The 19,868-nt window shown below is 40.1% G+C and overlaps 3 protein-coding genes across 3 annotated transcripts; 2 read left to right on the top strand and 1 right to left on the bottom strand.

Moving 5' to 3' along the window:
- Positions 1-12,305: 12,305 nt before the first annotated feature.
- LOC120768733 lies at positions 12,306-14,429 on the top strand (the record flags this gene model as incomplete). Its single annotated transcript, XM_040095506.1, has 2 exons — positions 12,306-12,873; positions 14,263-14,429. Coding segments are annotated over 2 exons (735 nt in total), but the record flags the coding sequence as incomplete, so codon positions are not given.
- Positions 14,430-14,937: 508 nt separating this feature from the next.
- On the bottom strand, positions 14,938-17,224 carry LOC120769118 (myotubularin-related protein 2). The gene is made up of 2 exons (XM_040095978.1): positions 15,597-17,224; positions 14,938-15,529 (listed from the first exon to the last, which is right to left on the bottom strand). Exons 1-2 carry the CDS (start codon positions 17,140-17,142, stop codon positions 15,213-15,215), a joined length of 1,863 nt encoding a protein of 620 aa, XP_039951912.1. The 5' UTR covers positions 17,143-17,224; the 3' UTR covers positions 14,938-15,212.
- Positions 17,225-17,893: 669 nt separating this feature from the next.
- LOC120769358 (protein ABHD13) lies at positions 17,894-19,865 on the top strand. Its single transcript, XM_040096319.1, has 5 exons — positions 17,894-17,995; positions 18,051-18,326; positions 18,383-18,966; positions 19,026-19,204; positions 19,419-19,865. Exons 2-5 carry the CDS (start codon positions 18,110-18,112, stop codon positions 19,528-19,530), a joined length of 1,092 nt encoding a protein of 363 aa, XP_039952253.1. The 5' UTR covers positions 17,894-17,995; positions 18,051-18,109; the 3' UTR covers positions 19,531-19,865.
- Positions 19,866-19,868: the final 3 nt, after the last annotated feature.

Below are 19,868 nucleotides of genomic sequence, written 5' to 3'. Positions count from 1 at the left end.
CTCTTCGTTCGATGTGTCCCGCCAATGATATGGATATCATCGGCATACGCCAGCAGCTGTACACTCATATACATAAGTAGAAGATGATACCTCCTCTATTTAGTTCTGCAGCTCGAATCAGTTTCTCCAGCAGCAGATTGAAGAAGTCGCACGATAAGGAATCGCCTTGCCTGGCCGCGTTTGGTTTCGAACGCTCGGAGACGTCCTTTCCGATGCTGACTGAGCTTTTGGTATTGCTCAACGACAGTTTACACAGGCTTATTAGTTTTTCGGTAATACTAAATTCAGACATCGTGGCATAAAGGCAGCACCTTTTCCTTCTGTCAAAAGCAGCTTTGAAATCGACGAAACACGAGGGTTGTGTGTCGCTTCTCTTCTTACGGGTCTTTTCCAAGATTTGGCGCATGATGAATATCTAGTCAGTTGTTGATTTTCCAGGTCTACAGCCACACTGATAAGGTCCAATCAGTTTGTTGACGGTGGGCTTTAATCTTTCACACAATTCGCTCGATAGAACCTTATATGCGCTGTTGAAGAGACTTATCAAACGGTAGTTGGCGCAGATTTTGAGGTCTCCCTTTTTGTGGATTGGGTAGAGCACACTTAAGTTCCAATCGTCGGCATGCTTTCGTCCGACCATATTCTGCATTCTCCTTATCATTTCGTCGCCGCCGTGTTTGAATAGCTCGGCCGGAAATCCATCGACACCCGCCGCTTTGTTGTTCTTCAGGCGGGTAATTGCTGGGCATCAGCTGGGATCACCTCTGGGCAGTAACATCCATTTGAAGGCGAGCTAAAATAAGAAGGCGAAACATCCCCTCCACAGGGTTGTGCTCTGGGTTTGGAACCCACCACGTAAAAAACACTAGCAATGAAAAAGCATAAACAGCCTCAGATGAGAGACCCCCCTTTAGTTAACGACCATGGCAAACACACTAAGGATAACGATTTAAGGGGATGCACCTGGAATGTCCGGTGGCCTAATTCGGAAGGTGCCGCTGCGCAGCTGGTTGATCTCCTCGTTAGAGTGAAGGCTGGCATCATCGCCCTCAAAGAAAAGTGATGGATGGGACAAGGACTGAAGCAAGTAGGCCCTTGTGGCATTTACTACAGTGGCCATATAAAGGAGCGCAAATTCGGTGTGAGATTCCGGTGGATGAACGTCTAGCCACAATCCGCATCAAAGCGAAGTTCTTCAACTTATCGCTGATTTCCGCCCACGCACGGAAGAGAATGACGATGTGACAAAGATGCCTTCTATGAGCGCTTGGTGCGACGTGCTTTGGTGACTTTAACGCCAGGGTGGGCAAAGAAGGTATCTTTAGCACAACAGTCGATCAATTCAGCCTCCACGAGGAAACATCCACAAATGTGTTGAGGCTGATCGACTTCGCTGGGGCCCGAAATATGGTTGTACGTAGTAATAGATTCCAGCATAGAAAAATTCAACAAGCTACCTGACTGTCTTCGGATCGAAAAGCCACCAACCAGATCGATCATGTTGTGATAGACGGAAGACACGTCTCCAGTAACTACCTACCTAGCAATGTTACAATCGACCACAACAAGTGCGGGATGGGATAGATATCGAGAGTTGAAGAGGGAAGCGAAAAGATGTGCTGACTAACAGAAGGTTTCAAGACCGGAGCATACTCTTGTAGAACCCCCAGAGGTGATCTAGTAACCTAGTCTAGTAAAATTATAGAGGCAACCATTCTGCAGCCTGCTGAATGGCAGTGAAAGTATAACGCCAGGAGAAGCGAATCCGATTTCCTAATCGGTGACGATAGAGCAGACGTTCCACTGCCTGATCATGAAGAAGTTCGAATAGCAATTACCTGTCTGAAGAACAACAAAGCGATGGAGGTAGATGGATTATCTGCCGAGCTATTAACACACGGCGGCGAAGAACTGATACGGAACATGAATCAGCTTCTTTGTAGAATATGGTCGTATGAAAGCATGCCCGACGATTGGAATTTAAGTGTGCTCTGCCTAATCCACAAAAAGAGAGACCCCACAATCTGCGCCAACTACCGTGGGATAAGTCTCCTCAACAGCGCATATAAGGTTCTATCGAGCGTAAGATTAAAGCCCACCGTCAACAAACTGATTAGATCTTATCAGTGTGGCAGACACACACCAACTCTTCGTCGATTTCTAAGCTACTTTGGACAGCACGAAAAGTTGCTGCTTTTATCCCGCCATATCTGAATTTGGTATCCCCGAATAAGGAAGATCTAGATAAGGAAGCAAAGCAAATGGGTCTGGCAGTGGACGAGGGCAAGACGAAATATCTCCTGTCATCTAAGAAACAGTCGTCGCACTCGCGACTAGGCTCCCACGTCACTGTTGAAGTCATAACTTTTAACAGCAACAACAATGTCAGCCTCGAAATCCAAAGCAGAATAACTCTTGTCAACAGGTGCTACTTGCGGCTGAGTAGGCAATTGAGAAGTAAAGTCCTCTCTCGACGAACAAAAACCAAACTCTATAAGCCACACATTATTCCCTGCTATATGGGGCAGAGGCATGCACGATGACAACATCTGATGAGTCGACGTTACGATTTTTCGAAAGAAAGGTTTAGGGGAAGATTTATGGTCCTTTCGCATTGGCCACGGCGAGTACCGGCATCCGATGGAACGATGAGGCGTATGAGGTATATGACGACATTGACATAGTTCAGCAAATTAAGAGACAGCGGCTGCTTGGCTAGGTTATGTCGTACGTATGGACTTCGAAAGACCAGGTGGAGAATGACCTGGCTACGCTTGCAATTTCCAATTAGCGCCACGTTGCGAAAAGAAGAAACTACTGGCGCGCTGTTGTTAACTCAGCTATAATCGCGTAAGCGGTGTCTACGCTTTAAAGAAGAAAAATTAAAGAAATGGTCTTGGGCCTTTTTAGTTTTGGCGGATACATTTTACGCCTCGGTTAATATTTGTGCTATTCGGCACTGTTTAACCCTTTCGGGACGGAGTTTTATTTGGAAAGGAATAGATAAAAGTTGTATTTATAAAATAATAAGCTTTATTTCTAACAAAAATGATTTAATACAATGTAATTAATAACTTATTTATGAAAGGGTCCAAAACATTTGAAACAGAGCTCGTTGTTACAGCCTGAGCATATCATTTTTGTTCGAGTTTCGATTCTAAGTGATGTGCAGCATACACAACGACAACGCTTTTCTTGCTCGACTGGCAAGTGATCTCCCTTTATTAAGGCAATCAGTTCTTGAGCGTTTGGATGGTCTCCCTCCCTGTCGACGAGGCATTACTTCGCGCCTTTTACTTCCTTCCGCAATCATTTGCTCAGCAAGTGGGACCAGAAAGGCTTTGGTGACTTTTGCTTTTTATTTTCACTGTAAATTATCCATGCGTGACAAATACGCTTGCCATTAGAAGCTTATAGAAAACTTTTTTCCATCACTTTTGAGATTTGCGGTTGAAATCATAAACAGCTGTCTTCTGGTCAGCCAAATCAACGCCACCCATGATTCTATTATAGTCACTAATACTTTTTGGACATTGTATTTTCTTTTTTGATCCGTCCTTTTGCTTTCTGTGAATTTCTTCAAGTGATGCCACGTGACAGTTTGAAACTAAAAAGACTTCTTTTGAATCCATCCAGCGGGCTGCCAAAATTCCACTGGAATTAACTTGAAACTGACTTTCTCCTCTGGCTAACTTCCTGGTGAATTTAGGTGTATTTTTTCTATTTTGCATATATGTCCCAAGGGCTGGATATGGGATTGTCTCTAATAGTTTTATGGATGTATAAAAGCGATCAAAGGCTAGACAAACATCCTTTTCACGAATGGAAGAAACTAACTTAAGAACGACCTTTTCTGCAAGAGTACTTGTTTCCGAAGATATAATATTTGCCTCCTTACCAGTATAAACATTTAGATTGTAAGTATACCCTGTTTTTGAGTCGCAACGCATCCACAACTTAATTTCCCGTTTTATTGGTTTCATTGCTTCATGCTCGATCTGCCTTTAAATTTGACCATGTATTCATCGATAGACTGGAATACACTTTCGCTTCGAGCAGCTGCGAATGTATGTTTTAGACATTGCAAAACAGCAGAAATGTAATAATCTTTTGACACGTCATCGGGCTTATTGCAGTCATTGAAATAAAGCTTCGATGATAACAACAAAAATCGGTCTCGCGAGATACAATTTTTTATAACAGAGTTTCCCATCGATGGATTTTTACTCCAATAGTCTTTTAGGGACGGCAACTTGTTGTAGTGCATTATTACTGAAACACCAAGAAATACAAGAATTTCATTTGGGTCAGTTAAATTTCTTTGTGATTGACGATTCAAAGCGACCAATCGCTGATTAGTGCATTCAGCGATTCTAATACACAAACTGTATGGAAATATTTTTGAAAATACTTCAAATTCGCTGTCATCAGGAGTTATGGCAATAAGAATTTGGCAGTCTCGTTCAGAAGGAAATGCATGCTTTGGAGTAAAGTTCTGGCAGTCATCGGGAAAAGTATTTACCCACTGGGCAACCAAATGCATCTCGCTGTTTGCTTCGGAAGGTCCAGGGACCACATCAAGATTATCACGAATTTCTACTTGCGCAACTACATCGTTTACTGCAGTGGTTCCATCGGCCACATCAACTTCTTCACACATTATACGTTCCAAGTCCTCAAGTTTTTACTTTCGTTTCGCCATCTAAGAGCAGATTGGGACAATTAATACCATGTAAAAAGCTTATTGGGACAAGTGATCCCAGGTAGAAAGCTTATTGGAATTATATGTCCCGCATTTATAAAATTTATTTTAACTTACCCTCTTGTAGCAAAAAAGGTCAATATATCGCTTGATTCCACTTATTAAACTTTCCTTAACATAAACGAAATTTAAAATTTATGATCAGGCTTTTATTGCGACTGATTTTGCCAAAAAACGAAACAAAACTGATGAAAATTTGTGAAATTGTGAGATTCCGTTAAATGTGACAGTTGTGTGGGAGTTTTTACAAAACCAATAACGTGCATAGTAAAGAAAATACAGAAGTTCGAAATTTGCTGGGATGTATTATATTATCCCAGTGGTCTCGAAGGGGTTAACATGGAACATCAAAAAAAGAAAACAAAATTTTATATGAAAACAAATAAGGATGAGCTAAGCTCAGATGCAACCGAACATTTTATTCTCTTGCAACTTGCAAGAATCAAATCCAGTGAATATATCGGAATCCAAGCAATTTCATATACATATGTATATATATACTATACTAGCTGACCCCGCAGCCGTTGTTCTGCGTGAAATTATATGCTTTGAAATGAAAAAAAGTTGAAATTATATTGTGTCGAAAATGATTTATTTTCGATTTTTCTACATTTTTTTTAATGTAGCGCAACTTAATAAACATAATTTTTTGATTTCTATTCTGGTGCGTAAATATACATAGAAGATGGGTTTCCAACTCGTCAACACGCCACATACATATATCTGGCCGTGTGAAAAACATAGCATTTCCCGATTTGTGTCCTGTTGATTGTCAACGCAAAGGCAATTTTCCCTGGAAATTGAATACGTTTGAACTGAAATGGCTGTCCCTTGTATTCGATAGATGCGTCATAATCAGTCGGGTTCCATTACACAGTTTCGGCGCATGAAGATTGTGAAACGTAATAATGACAGATCCAACTGTGAGACGCAATTTGGAAATTCCACTGGATAATTTACGGTTTCGTCTTCCTTATCAAGACGATCGATCGATTTATATGAGCGCAAACCTCACAGAATTTGACTTTGAATCTTCCAGTTTAAGTCATTAAAATCTGTATTTTTGGCAGCTAAAATTGCGCGTGCACTCAAGCAATTGCAATAAACATTCGTGATGAATTCATCTTCCGTTGAAGTGAATTGACAAAAGGGAGGTGAAATTGATATCAAACCACTGGAAGTATCAACCGAAATTTGCCCATTTCCAATTCTAAGCGAATACAATGTGAAATGTCGTCGGCAATGTAATTTTTTCGTCTCCCATAATCAACGCGAATTTGAAGGCTGATACGTCGAAATGATCTTCGTGAAAAGTATGCGAACTTCAGTGGCATGCGAAGTAACTATCGCATTGTCCTTCGTCTGTTTCCAGTGATTATCATATTCCAGCAAATGCAACTGCTGGCATGCTTCTCAAAAAGTTGCACACACTGTACCATTCACAATACGCAATGACTTAAATGAAGTTGAACCGCGAGACGCACAACAATCGGAAAACTTTCATGAATTGCAAAAGTAAATATCCTACAAAGCGCTATATTGCGGTTCGCATATCGACCCATTTGATACTGCTGATCTCATATCGTTCAAGGCCAATAGCCGCCATGTTGCTTTCTTTGGTGACGTACTTGCAAACGTAATTGATCGATTTCACCAATCTACAATATTCAACATTGACATGAGTTTTGAATGTGAATTAGACAAAAGTGACGAATATGGTACGATCCATGTGTTGTCAACTTCGATGTGTTGTTAACGTCGATATTCACGCCTCTAAATGCTAAATGTTCTGCCATTGTCGTCCGGTGAGCGACGCCGATACTGTGAATATCCATCATTTCCCATTTCCGTTTCCGAAAGAAAAGCACATGAGTAGTGTTTCGTGCATTTATTGTCAAACATACAAACCAAAGTGGGATTGTAAGGTTCGCAACAGAACACATTCAGCATCTAATAGCACCATATATACATACCATAGGTTGCTTCAAGATAAAGACCATCAAACATCGCAGCTATTGTTTAATAAGTCGTGCTGTGATTCCTTTACGATCGCTAGCTGATTGACCACGATCCATAATTCCGCACGTATGCCATCGCATTTTGGGAGTACATCTTGCCTTTTCTTGGGCTGCCATACGTTGATTGCAAAAAGAACGCCGACCAATATTAGCGCAACCTCTTCGTGGCTTCGTAACAAATTTCAATATGCAATTGATCACATTGTGTGAAACACACATAAAGTTTTCACTGAATAATTTTAAATAATTTTTCCTTTGGATAGTCGGAATAAAAAAGCAAGCGACCGCAATTGAACGATTCAAATAATTTACAAATCAAAATATTGAAAAACAAAACAAACAAAAATTGAAAAAAATATGTATGGAAAAGGTTACTTTTTGGAATTGTCCAATTATCCGACTTCTCCTCAATAAAAGTATATGGTATTCTGTTTCTGGATCTCCCGATCCACAACAAACAACTTTTCAATTTGAAGATTGGTTCAACCGTTCTCTTAGTGTTACTAACAAACAAACATTCATTTTTATTGTAACGTTTGTATGGGGAAAAGAAAAGGGCTGTTTTTAGGGGTTTTCCGGAAACTATTCGAATTTTTCTCGCCGTAGAAACCATCCTTGAACTTCAACAAACATTTAAGAAAAAGAATTGGCCAAATTGGCCCAGGCGTTATTGAGTTATGCGCGTACATTCATTTTTGGTATTCATTTTTATTTATATACATATGTACATAGATATAACTCATACACTTATAGACACGTAATGTTTGTTAGAAGAAGGAAAATCATAATATGTAGTATATGTTAGACCCAACCCGATTTTATCTATTTTTCCCAATAAAACATACTATTAACACACATACACCAAATATAAAATAAAGTCAGCCGCATATTCCAAAATCCTGATGTTAGGTATATAGGGACTAGGTCAAGTTACGCAAATATTGGCAGATATATTTATACTTAAAGTCCGGAAGTTCGCAAATCTTTATATTAAGTATTTGGGGCTAAGGGAAGTATTGACCATTGAGAAGAGAATTGTAGCATTATCAGGGAAGGATTATCACTGATTTTTAGCTACATATCGCTGGGGTCCAAATATTCGGTATCTAGGGGCTTGAACATTTTTGCTTGGATTTGAACAATTTTCAGTCATAAGGTGACATACACTAGAGGCATTATTCGTGCAAAGTTTTATCCCGTTATACTAATTGCTTCTTGATTTACTGGAAAATGGAATTTGAAATTGTGCTATATGGGAAGTAGCCGTGGTTGCTGTCCGATTTCGTTTATTTTCGTACTGTGACGTAGGAATATGAGAGCAATGCCAAGTACCAAATTTTGTCGAAATGGGTCAGTCGAGTCCCGAGATATGGGATTTCACCAAAAAGTGGGCGGTGCCACGTCCATTCTCCAATTTTCACACCGACACCCGTTCATCATTTCATCAAGGTATCTCAATTTTTACGCAAGTAACAGCTTGCACGGAGAAACAGACAGTCACCGGGATTTCAACTTTTCTCGTCACCCTGATCATTTATATATGTATATTAGGGTGTGTCATTCTGAGGCAACCTTTTTTTTCAACTGAAAAACAGGCTAAAAACTTTCGAAAATGTGAAAAAGAAAGTCACTCAAAAGATGAGCTCTTAATATTAATATTAAGAGGTGCCTATTTCAAATTTTCTGTTTTCCATATAAATTACATGGAAAAATTTTTTTTTTTTTTGTGGTGGTTATTGTGCGGAGGTTATTATATGTGCACGCGATGGAATCGATCTTCAGCAGTCGAAGTCGATTAAGAATCGATTCTTGACATTCGAAAAATCGATTATTTTACGAGAAAACTCAATTTTCCAGTAGAATCGGAATCGAGTTTAAAATTCCTACTGGCAGCCATCGCGTGAGGACACTTGTGCTGGTAAACCATCTTCTTGCTGTTCTGACTGTGAGGACACCTGTCCTGATATACACGCTCCAACCGTTTAAAACTGTCCTGACAAACGCTCTCCATGGGCCTCGAAAGCTGCTAACGTAACGTACTTCTTGCGCTGCGAACTGCTCTCCCAATTTTGTTGACAACCGCTTATCCAACCGAGCCTACATTTGTGATGACACCTTTACAACTTGTGAAATCACCTGCGTTGATATTTGCGTTGACACCTGCGTTGACATCTGCGATATTTGCGCTGCCATCTGCGTTGACATCTACGACATTGCAGCCAAATTCATGTTTATGCCCACAGCGTTGGAAGAGCATTGAGTGTCTTCCTTTTCTTCTATCTTCATTGTATCTTCCTCTTATTCCAATTGAAAGACATATTCGGTTTTTATTCTATTAGTTGCTCACACACGTTGATCTATCCCCAGTTGTGGAATCTTCAGATCGTTAATCTTTGCCATTTTCAAACAATTATCTCCTTGGAACAATTGACAATCCTACTTCTGAAACCAATTGTAATCTACCCTTGTACATACACTTAGATATTGCTCCAGCGTTGCATCATCCTCCGCGTATGACCTGCGAGTCCAGTTATTCCATTTTCTGAGGGTGGGATCTTAAGGGTAGGTGCCCTATGATGTCTCCCACAATGTTGCTAGGGAACTTGCCAAGGAGTAGCAACTTTTTGGTCTGTCCACCTTCAACACTACCCCAAAGCAGAAGCTGACTTGTACACACAATTTCTGCCTGAAATGCCGAATTGTAGTCATTTAGTTTAAAGCCACATCTGCAATACCTTTGTATGGAGCGGATGACACTTATGTAGAGCCAAGAGACTATGTGGGGTTGTAATCTCCACTATGTAGGAGATAATGCCGTCCACCACACCAATGCACATAACACATGTATAGAGCCAATAGACCATGTGGGATCGTAGTTTTCAATGTGTTCTCTGCAGTTTAGTTTTCTATCTCGGATAAGTCTGAGATATTTTTCTCGAGCTCGAGAGTGCAATAGTTCAAAACCTTAGGGTAGGGAAATTCAATTGCAAAGTGTTCGTCCTTTTTATGAAGAGACAGATTTCTGTGGATTAACAGTTAGACCATGACCCTCCGCCCAGCCGACGGAGATCTCAAGAGCTCTCCATGCGCCGGGATAAGCGATTAAGGGTTCAATACTGAACAGAGAAAAGCGAAGTCTTCCGCGTAGCAGACAGCCTTGAAGTTCTCTCTGTCGAGGAGAAATAATAATTCGTTGAGCAAAGTGATTCAAAACAAGGAGGATATGATGCCTACTTTCTATTATTTAGAATATGACTTAACCAGGCCAACGGGTTCGGATGAATTCCAAAAGAAGCAACAGCCGATGACAGTGCAGCCGTGCTAGCATCATCAACATCAATGAATGCCGCTAGGGTGAATTTTAATTTTTCTATTTAATATTCAATTGTCCCAACTACTTCAAGTAGGGCGGTAACAGCCAACTTCCCTTTGACATACGCATGCTACCTGAACTCCAAAAGATTTGGCGGGATATGTTGTGGGAAATGAGTATCTAGTAATATTTTAATGAATCCTCCATATTTAGTTCCCTACAACCTTGGCTATCTACCACCCGTCCCCGAGGGGTATGCTGTTTTAAATCACCAATGATGCATTAAGTAATTCTGTCTACCACTTAGTCTATGTCTGACACGGAACTTATCGGGTCAGGTACCGAGAGTGTACTAATGGAGCGACCCATGAGCTCATGAGTTGGGAGTCGTTCCCCTGACTCCGGAGGTTTTTTACTTCCGAGGAGAACCCCACCATCCAGCAGCCAGTATCACGCGTCTAGCAGCTCCGGTGCATTTGTTAACCTTCCTTAGGTTTTCCATCTACTGTCGAAATAGCCAACTCTTTCGTTGTCTGTGAGCGGGGTTGGGGCTCCCACAGCCGAAACTGTGGGTAGATTACCACTTACGTGGGTGCCACCTGTTGAGCTTTTCACAGCCTGTTCCTGAAAATTCGGTATCTTTATATTGGCTCATTGGCCCTCCCAAAGGTTTTTAATATAAACTGATAGGCCTTGGCAGTGACGTGCGAGTTTTTACCAATCTTTAAGCGAATGTCATTCTAAGCGACAATACGTCTAAACCTGTAAGACTCAAAAGAACATTTTGGCATTCCTAATCTCAGATTTATGTTTAACAATTACCCAATCGGCACTTGAGCCGCTTCTCCGCACCTTATTGAACATTCTTCGGCCTAAGTATCTGCTCTCCGATAGTTTCACTGTCCAGTAAAGGGGTTGTCCCTTTAACTTTCCAAGTTTTCCATGGACAAATGTAATCTAGTGTATATTATTAGTCGGGTCTAAGTAACGGAAATGATCCAGACATTCAGCATTCCTCGCAACTATGTAAGGTATGTTACCATCGCTAGTGGTGGTCTGATAAATAGCATAACCTGACAACCTAATTCTAACTCTCTCATCAGACTATCTGCCCATAATTATTTCAATCGAGAAACCTCCCGACTTTATTTCTGTGGACAACCATATCTTTGTTAACTTAAACTAAGCTAACTGGGTCGGCTTCACAGAACTTACCGAGAGCTGAAGCAGATATTTTAGTTAATGAGCACGACTCCCTCTACCATGCCAATCCCTGTGATCCCCGAATAAGTGTTCTCAATTAGAGTACCTGAAGTCTTGCACCTCTCTACTGTCGAGATTAATCTTTGGACTACTGTCAAAGCTGTGCCTAACCCGAAATGACATGATTCTCTCTTCGCACCTGAAGACGTGCGTAAGCTATTTTAGCCGCAATTCACACTACACCCTTCGGTAGACAAAGGCAAACAATGTGTTACCCTACGGCTGTCAAAATGCCAATAGACTGGTTCGAAGTGTCATAAATAAAGCAAAAGCTTTCAAGTCCATTGGGTTTGATAGAGAAAACATGCTGATGCTAGAGCACGTAGACTCTACGGGAGAAAGCTACGTGAGCAAGGTCCACAACCTGTCGTTTACCACTCTTCAAATAACCGATGTGTGAAAAAATGGAAGAGTGGTCCCACTACTTAAACCCGGCAAAAATGGGGAATGCTATAGTCCGATAACTCTCCTCTTCCAAGTAGTAAAGACACTTGAGGCCTTGCTACTCCCGACCTTCACTCACCACCTGAGCCTAGCCAACCACCAGCATGGATTCTGAAAAGTGCACAGTACCACCACAGCAGTTAACGTCATAAACGCTCAGATAGTTAGTGGCCTCAACCAGAAACCATCCTGTGAGAGAACGATCCTCGTAGCGTTGGACTTGTCAAAAGCTTTTGACACAGTCAATCACACAACGCTACTGCAGGACATCGAACAAACTACGTTTCCTCCAGGACTGAAGAGGTGGACCATGAACTACCTGAGCGGTCGTCAATCATTCGTACTGTTTCGAGGAAAAAAATCTAAACTGAGAAGAATTAAACAGGGGGTTCCGCAGGGTGGTGTTCTCTCCCTGCTACTGGTTAATTTCTACATCTCGAAACTCCCACAGCCACCAGAGCGAGTTTCCATAACTTCGTACGCTGATGATTGCACGATATTGACGTCGGGCAATGGAATCGATGGCATATGTTCAAAGGTAAACAGCTATCTCTCCGACCTTTCTCGCTTCTTCTCTGCACGGAACCCAACACTCTCCTCCACCAAATCCCCAGCGACCATATTCACGAACTGGATGAAGGAGTATAGACTTGAGCTTAATATTGCAGTCGATGGCGGCAAAATTCCGACTGTCAATAACCCTAAGATTTTAGGTGTAAAATTTGATAGTCTATGCTCCTTCACTCCTCATACCACTGCTATTACCGCCAAGGTACAGAGGCGCATCAAAATCCTCAAGTCTCTAGCCGGCAGCACATTGGGAAAAGACAAAGAAACGTTGTTGGCCTCTTACAAGGCAATCGGCCGGACGGTCCTCAACTACGCCACACCTGTATGTTCGCCTGGATACAGTGGAACGCAGATGAAGAAGCTACAGACCTGCCAGAACACTGCACTCCGGACCACAAAAGGATGCCTCTTGATGTCTCCCATTGAACATCTACATAGTGAGGTGCTTATGCTCCCCGTTAAGGACCATAATGAACTCCTCTCCAAGCAGTTCCTGCTGGGATGTTTTCACCCCTGCAGCCACCTGCTTGGAGCGGATCCGCCTCCTAGGAACATCAGAAGGTCTTTCCTCAATTACGTCGACGGCATCGAACATTACGCCGACCGGACTTCGGACGCAACTAACTTCCGACAGGTACTGACCGCCATTCAGAGTGGGGCTATCAACGCCTTCACCGACTCCCTTCCAGTGAATAGCGTTCTTGGTGTCAAATGACCACCCATTGCAGACGAAGAGCTCGAGTTGCCGCGAGAAATGAGAGTGACCCTTGCGCAGCTTCATCCTGCTTATTATAGCAGGTTTAATTCCTACTTGTCCAGAATAGACCCCGACATATTCAACATATGTCGTGCGTGCAATGAGACTCCGCATGACCCTGGCCACCTCTTTGCATGCCCCGTCAACCCCACTCATCTGACACCCTCTTCCCTTTGGTCCAACCCCGTCGAAACAGCACGTTTATTGGGCCTCCCATTAGATGCGTCGACGTAAACTTAGATAATCCTTACCATCCTAACGGGTCTAGGTAACCGTTAAAACAACAACCACAGGACGATCCTCTTACCGTTAGACTTGTCAAAAGCCTTTCACACAGTCAAGCACACAACACTACTTCAGGGCATCGAACAATCCACGTTCCCACCAGCGTTGGAGAGGTGGACTATGAACTACCTGAGCGGTCGGCAAACATCCGTACTGTTTCGAGGTAAAAATTCCATATTGAGAAGAATTTAAAAGGGGGCTACGGCAGGGTGGTGTCCTCTTCCCGTTGCTATTTATTCTCTACATTTCGAAATCACCTCATACGCTGATGACTGCACGAGTCATTATTAATGAATTCAATGGAATGTGCTCATTGTCAGGTTATCTCACCGATCTTTTTCGCTTCTTTGCTGCAAGGAGCCTAACACTCTCCCCCACTAAGTCCACAGCGACGATATTCCCAAACTGAACAAAGGAGTACAGACTTGCCGGCAGAAAAGACAAAAAAACGTTGTTGGTAGTGGAACGCTCCAAAGAAGCTTCAGACATGCCAGAACACTGCGAATTATAACAGGATGTCTTCAATCGAACATCTTCACAGTGAGGCCCAATTAAGGATCATAATGAACTCCTCTTAAAAGAGTTTCTGCTGTGGTGTTTGCGTTGAAACCATCCATGCCTTCACCGACTCCTTCTCAGTGAATGGCGTACTTGGAGTCAACCAACCACCTACATATTGCAAACGATAAGCTCGAGTTGCCGCGAGAGTCAAGAGTGACCCTTGCGCAGCTTTTTTCTGGATACTTTAGCAGGTTAAACTCCTACTTATCCAGAATCGACCCCGACATTTCAAATATATGTATATCTAACAAATCCTCGCATGACTCTAACTAACTCTTTGCATGTCCAGATAACCCTACACATCTGACACCCATCTCCCTATGGTCCGACCCCGACGAAAGAACACGTTTCCTGGGCCTACTGTTGGATGACATCGATGACTACTTATCTCAATCTTACCAACTTAATATCATGTTCAGACCGACACTTAATCATACGATTTCGGCTGTTGAGTAGTTTATCCCACAAATCTTATAAATTTATCAAGATTTCGCCATACAAAAATGACAGTTCAAAATCACTTCAAGTGATTTGAAACTGATCCACTCTAAATCTCTCGGTGCGACTCTGATTGTAAACAAATGAATTAAACGCAATGAATCTAAATTGACCTGAAAATCGACTTCCCAAATAAAAAAATTCGTCCATTATTTTCATTATATGGAAAATATTTAAAAGAAGATGGCTTTTATAACAAAATACTATAGAACACCGTTTTCTTTTAATAAATATTAAGCGATGTGAATTATTGAATGGCAAAAACATCTGTTTTATCATCTGTCCAACGGCAGTGAGAACGGTGAGATAAGTGAAGAGATCAAATGTAATCTAATCACTTAAAATGTTTACAACAACAACACATCCAAAAAAAATTATTTCTGTACGAAATTTGTCGCTTTCGAGAGCAATTATAGTTGTGAAAACAATTTGTTTCAGAGTTGTACGATTAAAGTGATTTATGTGTTATTATTTATGAAACTGTATATATTTATAATGCATTATCAAGAATTAAGATTTTACATAAGATAAAGCTTTAGTATTATATAAAATTAAAGAAGTGACAAGCGCACTTATCATATTCAAATTTTATATGCATACACGTGTACATATGTCTAATATATGCATATATAGTACATATATGTACATAGGTATGTGCAAATTCTGTACAAAATATGTAAGACTATTACATAATACAAATACTTTTTTACTAGGTGATTTATGTTTTATGCTCAAGAAGCTTCAATGCATTGGTGAAGCCAGTCGCGTCGAAGTTTGCGCCGTTTGACGAGAACTTGTCTTCATACGTAAATCGCTGACTTGCTTAATGAGCTGATCCTGTAAAGCGAGCAATTCACGTGTACGATGGTATATTCGATTTTGAGGTCGTATGCTTGGATTCCAACGACAATATAGACCTTTCCATAATTTTACGTAACGCATACTCGCAATTGGGCGCAGTACAGTTTGAGCTCCATGCGAAAAAGCTAGCGGATTTAAATACTGATTCAGTGAGCCATTAATATATGTCCAAAGTGAAACAGTCTTGTGTTTAAGATCTGTAATAAAATTCATTAGAAATTGATAATTCAGTCGGGATTTAAATTGTAAAACATTGTAACAAACCTTCCGCTACGCGCTCAGCTTCTGTGTTGTACAAGAAAGTGCCAAAACGACAAGAATACAAATGATCTATGATCGTTATCAGAAAGTGTTCATTGAATTCGAAAGCATTTGGAAATTGTTGACTAACTTGCCAAACACAATCGATGAATTGCAAGAAAACTGGTGAACGATCCGCATCCGAATGGCGATTATCACCATGACCAATCCGTTGTTGAAATTTGTGGCCAAATGAAAGCCACTCTTTCTCAATTAGTACCTCAAACCCGCGCAAGGTGCGATAATATGGATCCAACAATAGCATGGATAGTGCTGTGAGCTGAGCAGTTCTATCCCAACCATCTGAACAATGCACCACTACCGATGTACTCATTGTCTCAACTTTGTCAACAATACGCACTGCTCCGGCTAATATGCATTTAATGTGCTTCAACCATAATGTGCCATCAATCGCTGAAAGCCATTTAGAATCGTCTATGGTTGGATAGCACGCCTCTTTTACTTTTCGTAAGCTTTCACGCATCACATGTATGTTGTGTATATCGAGAAAGTGGATTTCCACATTTTTATATGCTTCTTCCGACTCATAGCCACCACCTTTGGCTTTGTTAGCTATAGCATTGGCACTGGGTCGTGCATCTATAATTGCCAATTTATCTGATTGTACGTTTGCCTCCATAATATAACTAAGGTAAAGTTCATCATCTGCACTGCGCTTGCCTCCTACCCCGACCAAGGGTTGTGAACATCGTGTTATAGTTGCTTGGGAGCGTGGATGTATCCAAGATAGTACCGGCAAACGGCAACGTGAACGAAATTGAGCTACACGGCGCAAAAATTCATCAGACGCTGCTTTGGGAACAGCCCATACTACCGGATAACTATCGCAAACACTGTAAGCTTCGTTCAATTTTGTTATGCGCCACATATCATTTGGTACACCCATACGACGTAACTCTGCTAATGGTTCATAAACAGCCCAACCATTTTCCGCTGGAGACGGCGATGGTCCAGATGCTGCAGCATGAGCAAACGCAAACAGCCTACCACTGAACGACAGTGGGAAAGCATACGACTGTAACTTTTCAAATACGGTGCGTCGTGAGTGATTTTGTTGTTTATGCGCGAAACGTAAATTACGCATATCCTTACAGAATATTTCAATTCCATATGAGTTTTCACCACGAGATGTTGCACCTCCAATTTTTTCCACTCGTGCAATTACACCCAATGGCACATCGACAACAACAGGTGGATCATGGTCCCGTAAAGAACGAAAATATAGGCGATAATTGGTAATTGTTAAAGCACCAAATGCTGGACCCCTAAATGGGCAAACATATGTAACATCATTTTTTAGATCTTGGTCTTCCTCGCCATCGAGATAAACAAAGGGCGTGTCGCGGGTTGCACCTACGTCTACCCCCTGCTTCGAACCAATTGAACTAGACTTTGAGTCAGCTGTATCCAGAGAATTAGTGCTGGCGTTTTTAGTTGCAATTTTATCAGCTAAGCTGTTTGAAACATCTAATGTCTCTGCCTTATCCATTGCAATTTAATGTTTTCAAAAAAATGTCCTTAAACAAATTTATTTCAAGAAGATGCACTTTTCTACAATAAACAATTACCGAAAGCTGTCAGTTTTATTCAGAGTTACCATGCTTTCGATATTTAGATATTTGTTAAATATAAAATTTATAAAAACTTATATTTATATATATATTATATTTATTTATATATATATATATAAATTATATATATATATAAATAAATAATTTATACATATATATAAACATAACAGCTGTAATAAAAAATTTGTTTAAACATACATATATGAATTATAATACATTCATATATTTACAATAATGTTGCTCATTACATTAATGATCTTTGGCAAATTTATGAGGATGAACAAATGTAGTGCTACTTCCTTGTTATTTCTGATATAAGGTGGTCATCCGCGACTTACATGTGTTTTTTCTGTATCTGAAATTTACTCACTTCTTACCATATGTTCGCCCAATTGATCATTTGCAAAGTTAATAGTAGGAAAAATTAAGACATAATGAAAAAAAATATGAAATATACGTTATCCCCTCGCAATCCGTTTGTGTTTACTCATTGTCTAAACAACGCGAAACATTTATGTCCTGCATAACGAAAGGATTTCCACTTGTACAGATTTGACTGACTTTAAATTTCTTTTAATCCGCTGGACCCTAATAAAGATAAGTGTTAGTGATGTGAAACAGCATCAAGAATAAATCTACATACGTAGAAGATATATAAATCGATAATATCGATACCTATGTGAAGGAACGAAATCAGCTGTAATTTATTGTAAATAGTAATCCTGAGTTGTAGTTTGTTGAAGAATATTAACAAAAAAACCAATATCTTAAGTATGTAAAATATTAATGTCCTTTCCAAAGAATATAACATATTACAACTTTTCAGTGTTTACATCGAAAAACATGGAAATGTTGGGTATACGCTAAACAGTATCCGTTTGTTTGATGACCCTCCACACATTGCAATATCAGTTTATCCCACGAGAACTATTAAACCACTCTAGCCGCCCAATGTCGCAAGAATTCGGCGGCGTGCCAATTGCATTGCCCAAGTCACGCAACATATATGCCGTATCCGTAGCTGTACTCTTGGCCTTCTTATTATTTTATTACTACTATGGAAGTCTTTTAACCATCCTTTTACTTTTCACTATTACATCTTGTAAGTATGCAAACATTAACTTAAATTAATCAAATAATTTAAATATTGCTTTCCAGTTGGTTTCTATTACTTGCAAGACATGCTCTTATATCATCCTGATCTTCCCGCAAATTCTCGCATTTATGTGCCTATACCGAAAATGCATAACCTGCCACATGAATCAGTCAGTATTCACACACCAGATAAAGTAACATTGCACGCATTTTGGGTGTCGCAGCCAAAGGAGCGTTCAAAGACGGTGCCAACTTTTGTTTATTTTCACGGAAATGCTGGCAATATGGGTCACCGTATGCAAAATATTTGGGGAATATTTAACCATCTTCACTGTAACATATTAATGATAGATTATCGTGGTTACGGCTTTTCAACTGGTGTACCCTCCGAAAGGGGATTATCATTAGATGCTCGCGCTGTAATAGATTACTTGTACACACGCAACGATTTAGATCATACAAAGATAGTATTATTCGGACGTTCATTAGGCGGTGCTGTGGTGATTGATGTAGCGGCAGATACGGTGTATAGTCAAAAAATTATGTGTGCAATTGTAGAAAACACATTTACCAGCATACCAGAAATGGCCGTTGAGTTGGTTCATCCATCCGCCAATCTAATACCAAGATGTTGCTTTAAAAATAAAGTAAGCGAGTCGCTTAAATAATGTTATATTAATATTTACATACTTCCTTTATATTTCAGTATTTATCTTCATGGAAAATTGGTAAATGTTCAGTACCATTTTTATTTATATCAGGTTTGGCAGATAACCTTGTACCTCCACGTATGATGCGTACGTTATATATGAAGTGTGGAAGTGAACAAAAGCGCATACTCGAATTCATAGGAGGCGCTCACAATGATACCTGGATAATGGACGGGTATAGCAAATTTCAAGGTGTGGTGCATATTGACATAAAACCGAAAATATATTACGCTCGAGTACAAAAGAATTATTAAAATTGTTACCGTATATTGCAAACAGATTTAGGAAATATTCAAGAATAATACGCCATTAAATTTCGGCTTATAGTATGCACCATACGATTTACACCGATTTTACCGATAGATTTACATTATTTGCTTCCTTTTCAGCTACTATCAGGGTATTCATCAATTCCTAGTCGAATGTCAAAGTATTTCAACAGCGCCATTAGAGAAACCACCTGAAAAAAGCAATGTGTGGCATGAAATACAGGATGTTTAGCTCGTCGATATCTAATGCGGTTCAGGGTTTTGGTATTTACTTAATTTATCCTGAGTATTAGAAGTAACACATATAAATGCACTATAACTTACTATATACTATAATTCCATGTCTTTAATGTGAGTGATTTACCATACTTTTGATATACTTAAAAAAAATGTGTGGAACAATGCTTAGGTGTTTCACACATTATGACGCATAGCTTTAAAAGTTAACTAAATATGGTATTGGATTAGAGCAACTCGTTCAATTATAAAGCATTAATATTTTTGCATATAATTTTATTATAATATGCGTATTTTCAGTAAATTTAATAAATTATAATTTGCAATAACAAA

This window comes from Bactrocera tryoni, chromosome 2 (genome assembly GCF_016617805.1).
Source record: "Bactrocera tryoni isolate S06 chromosome 2, CSIRO_BtryS06_freeze2, whole genome shotgun sequence".
Taxonomy (NCBI): Eukaryota; Metazoa; Arthropoda; class Insecta; order Diptera; family Tephritidae; genus Bactrocera; species Bactrocera tryoni.
The sequence above is the reverse complement of the archived record's forward strand: the minus strand, read 5'-3'. Positions and strand labels throughout refer to the sequence as shown.

Excerpts from the sequence above, each read along its gene's own strand:
- LOC120769118 (XM_040095978.1), bottom strand. The coding sequence starts at position 17,142 with ATGGATAAGGCAGAGACATTAGATGTTTCAAACAGCTTAGCTGATAAA. Across the intron at positions 15,530-15,596 it reads AGCTGAGCGCGTAGCGGAAG|ATCTTAAACACAAGACTGTT; the intron begins GTTTGTTACAAT and ends ATTTTATTACAG.
- LOC120769358 (XM_040096319.1), top strand. The coding sequence starts at position 18,110 with ATGACCCTCCACACATTGCAATATCAGTTTATCCCACGAGAACTATTA. Across the intron at positions 18,327-18,382 it reads ACTTTTCACTATTACATCTT|TTGGTTTCTATTACTTGCAA; the intron begins GTAAGTATGCAA and ends ATTGCTTTCCAG. Across the intron at positions 18,967-19,025 it reads GATGTTGCTTTAAAAATAAA|TATTTATCTTCATGGAAAAT; the intron begins GTAAGCGAGTCG and ends TTTATATTTCAG.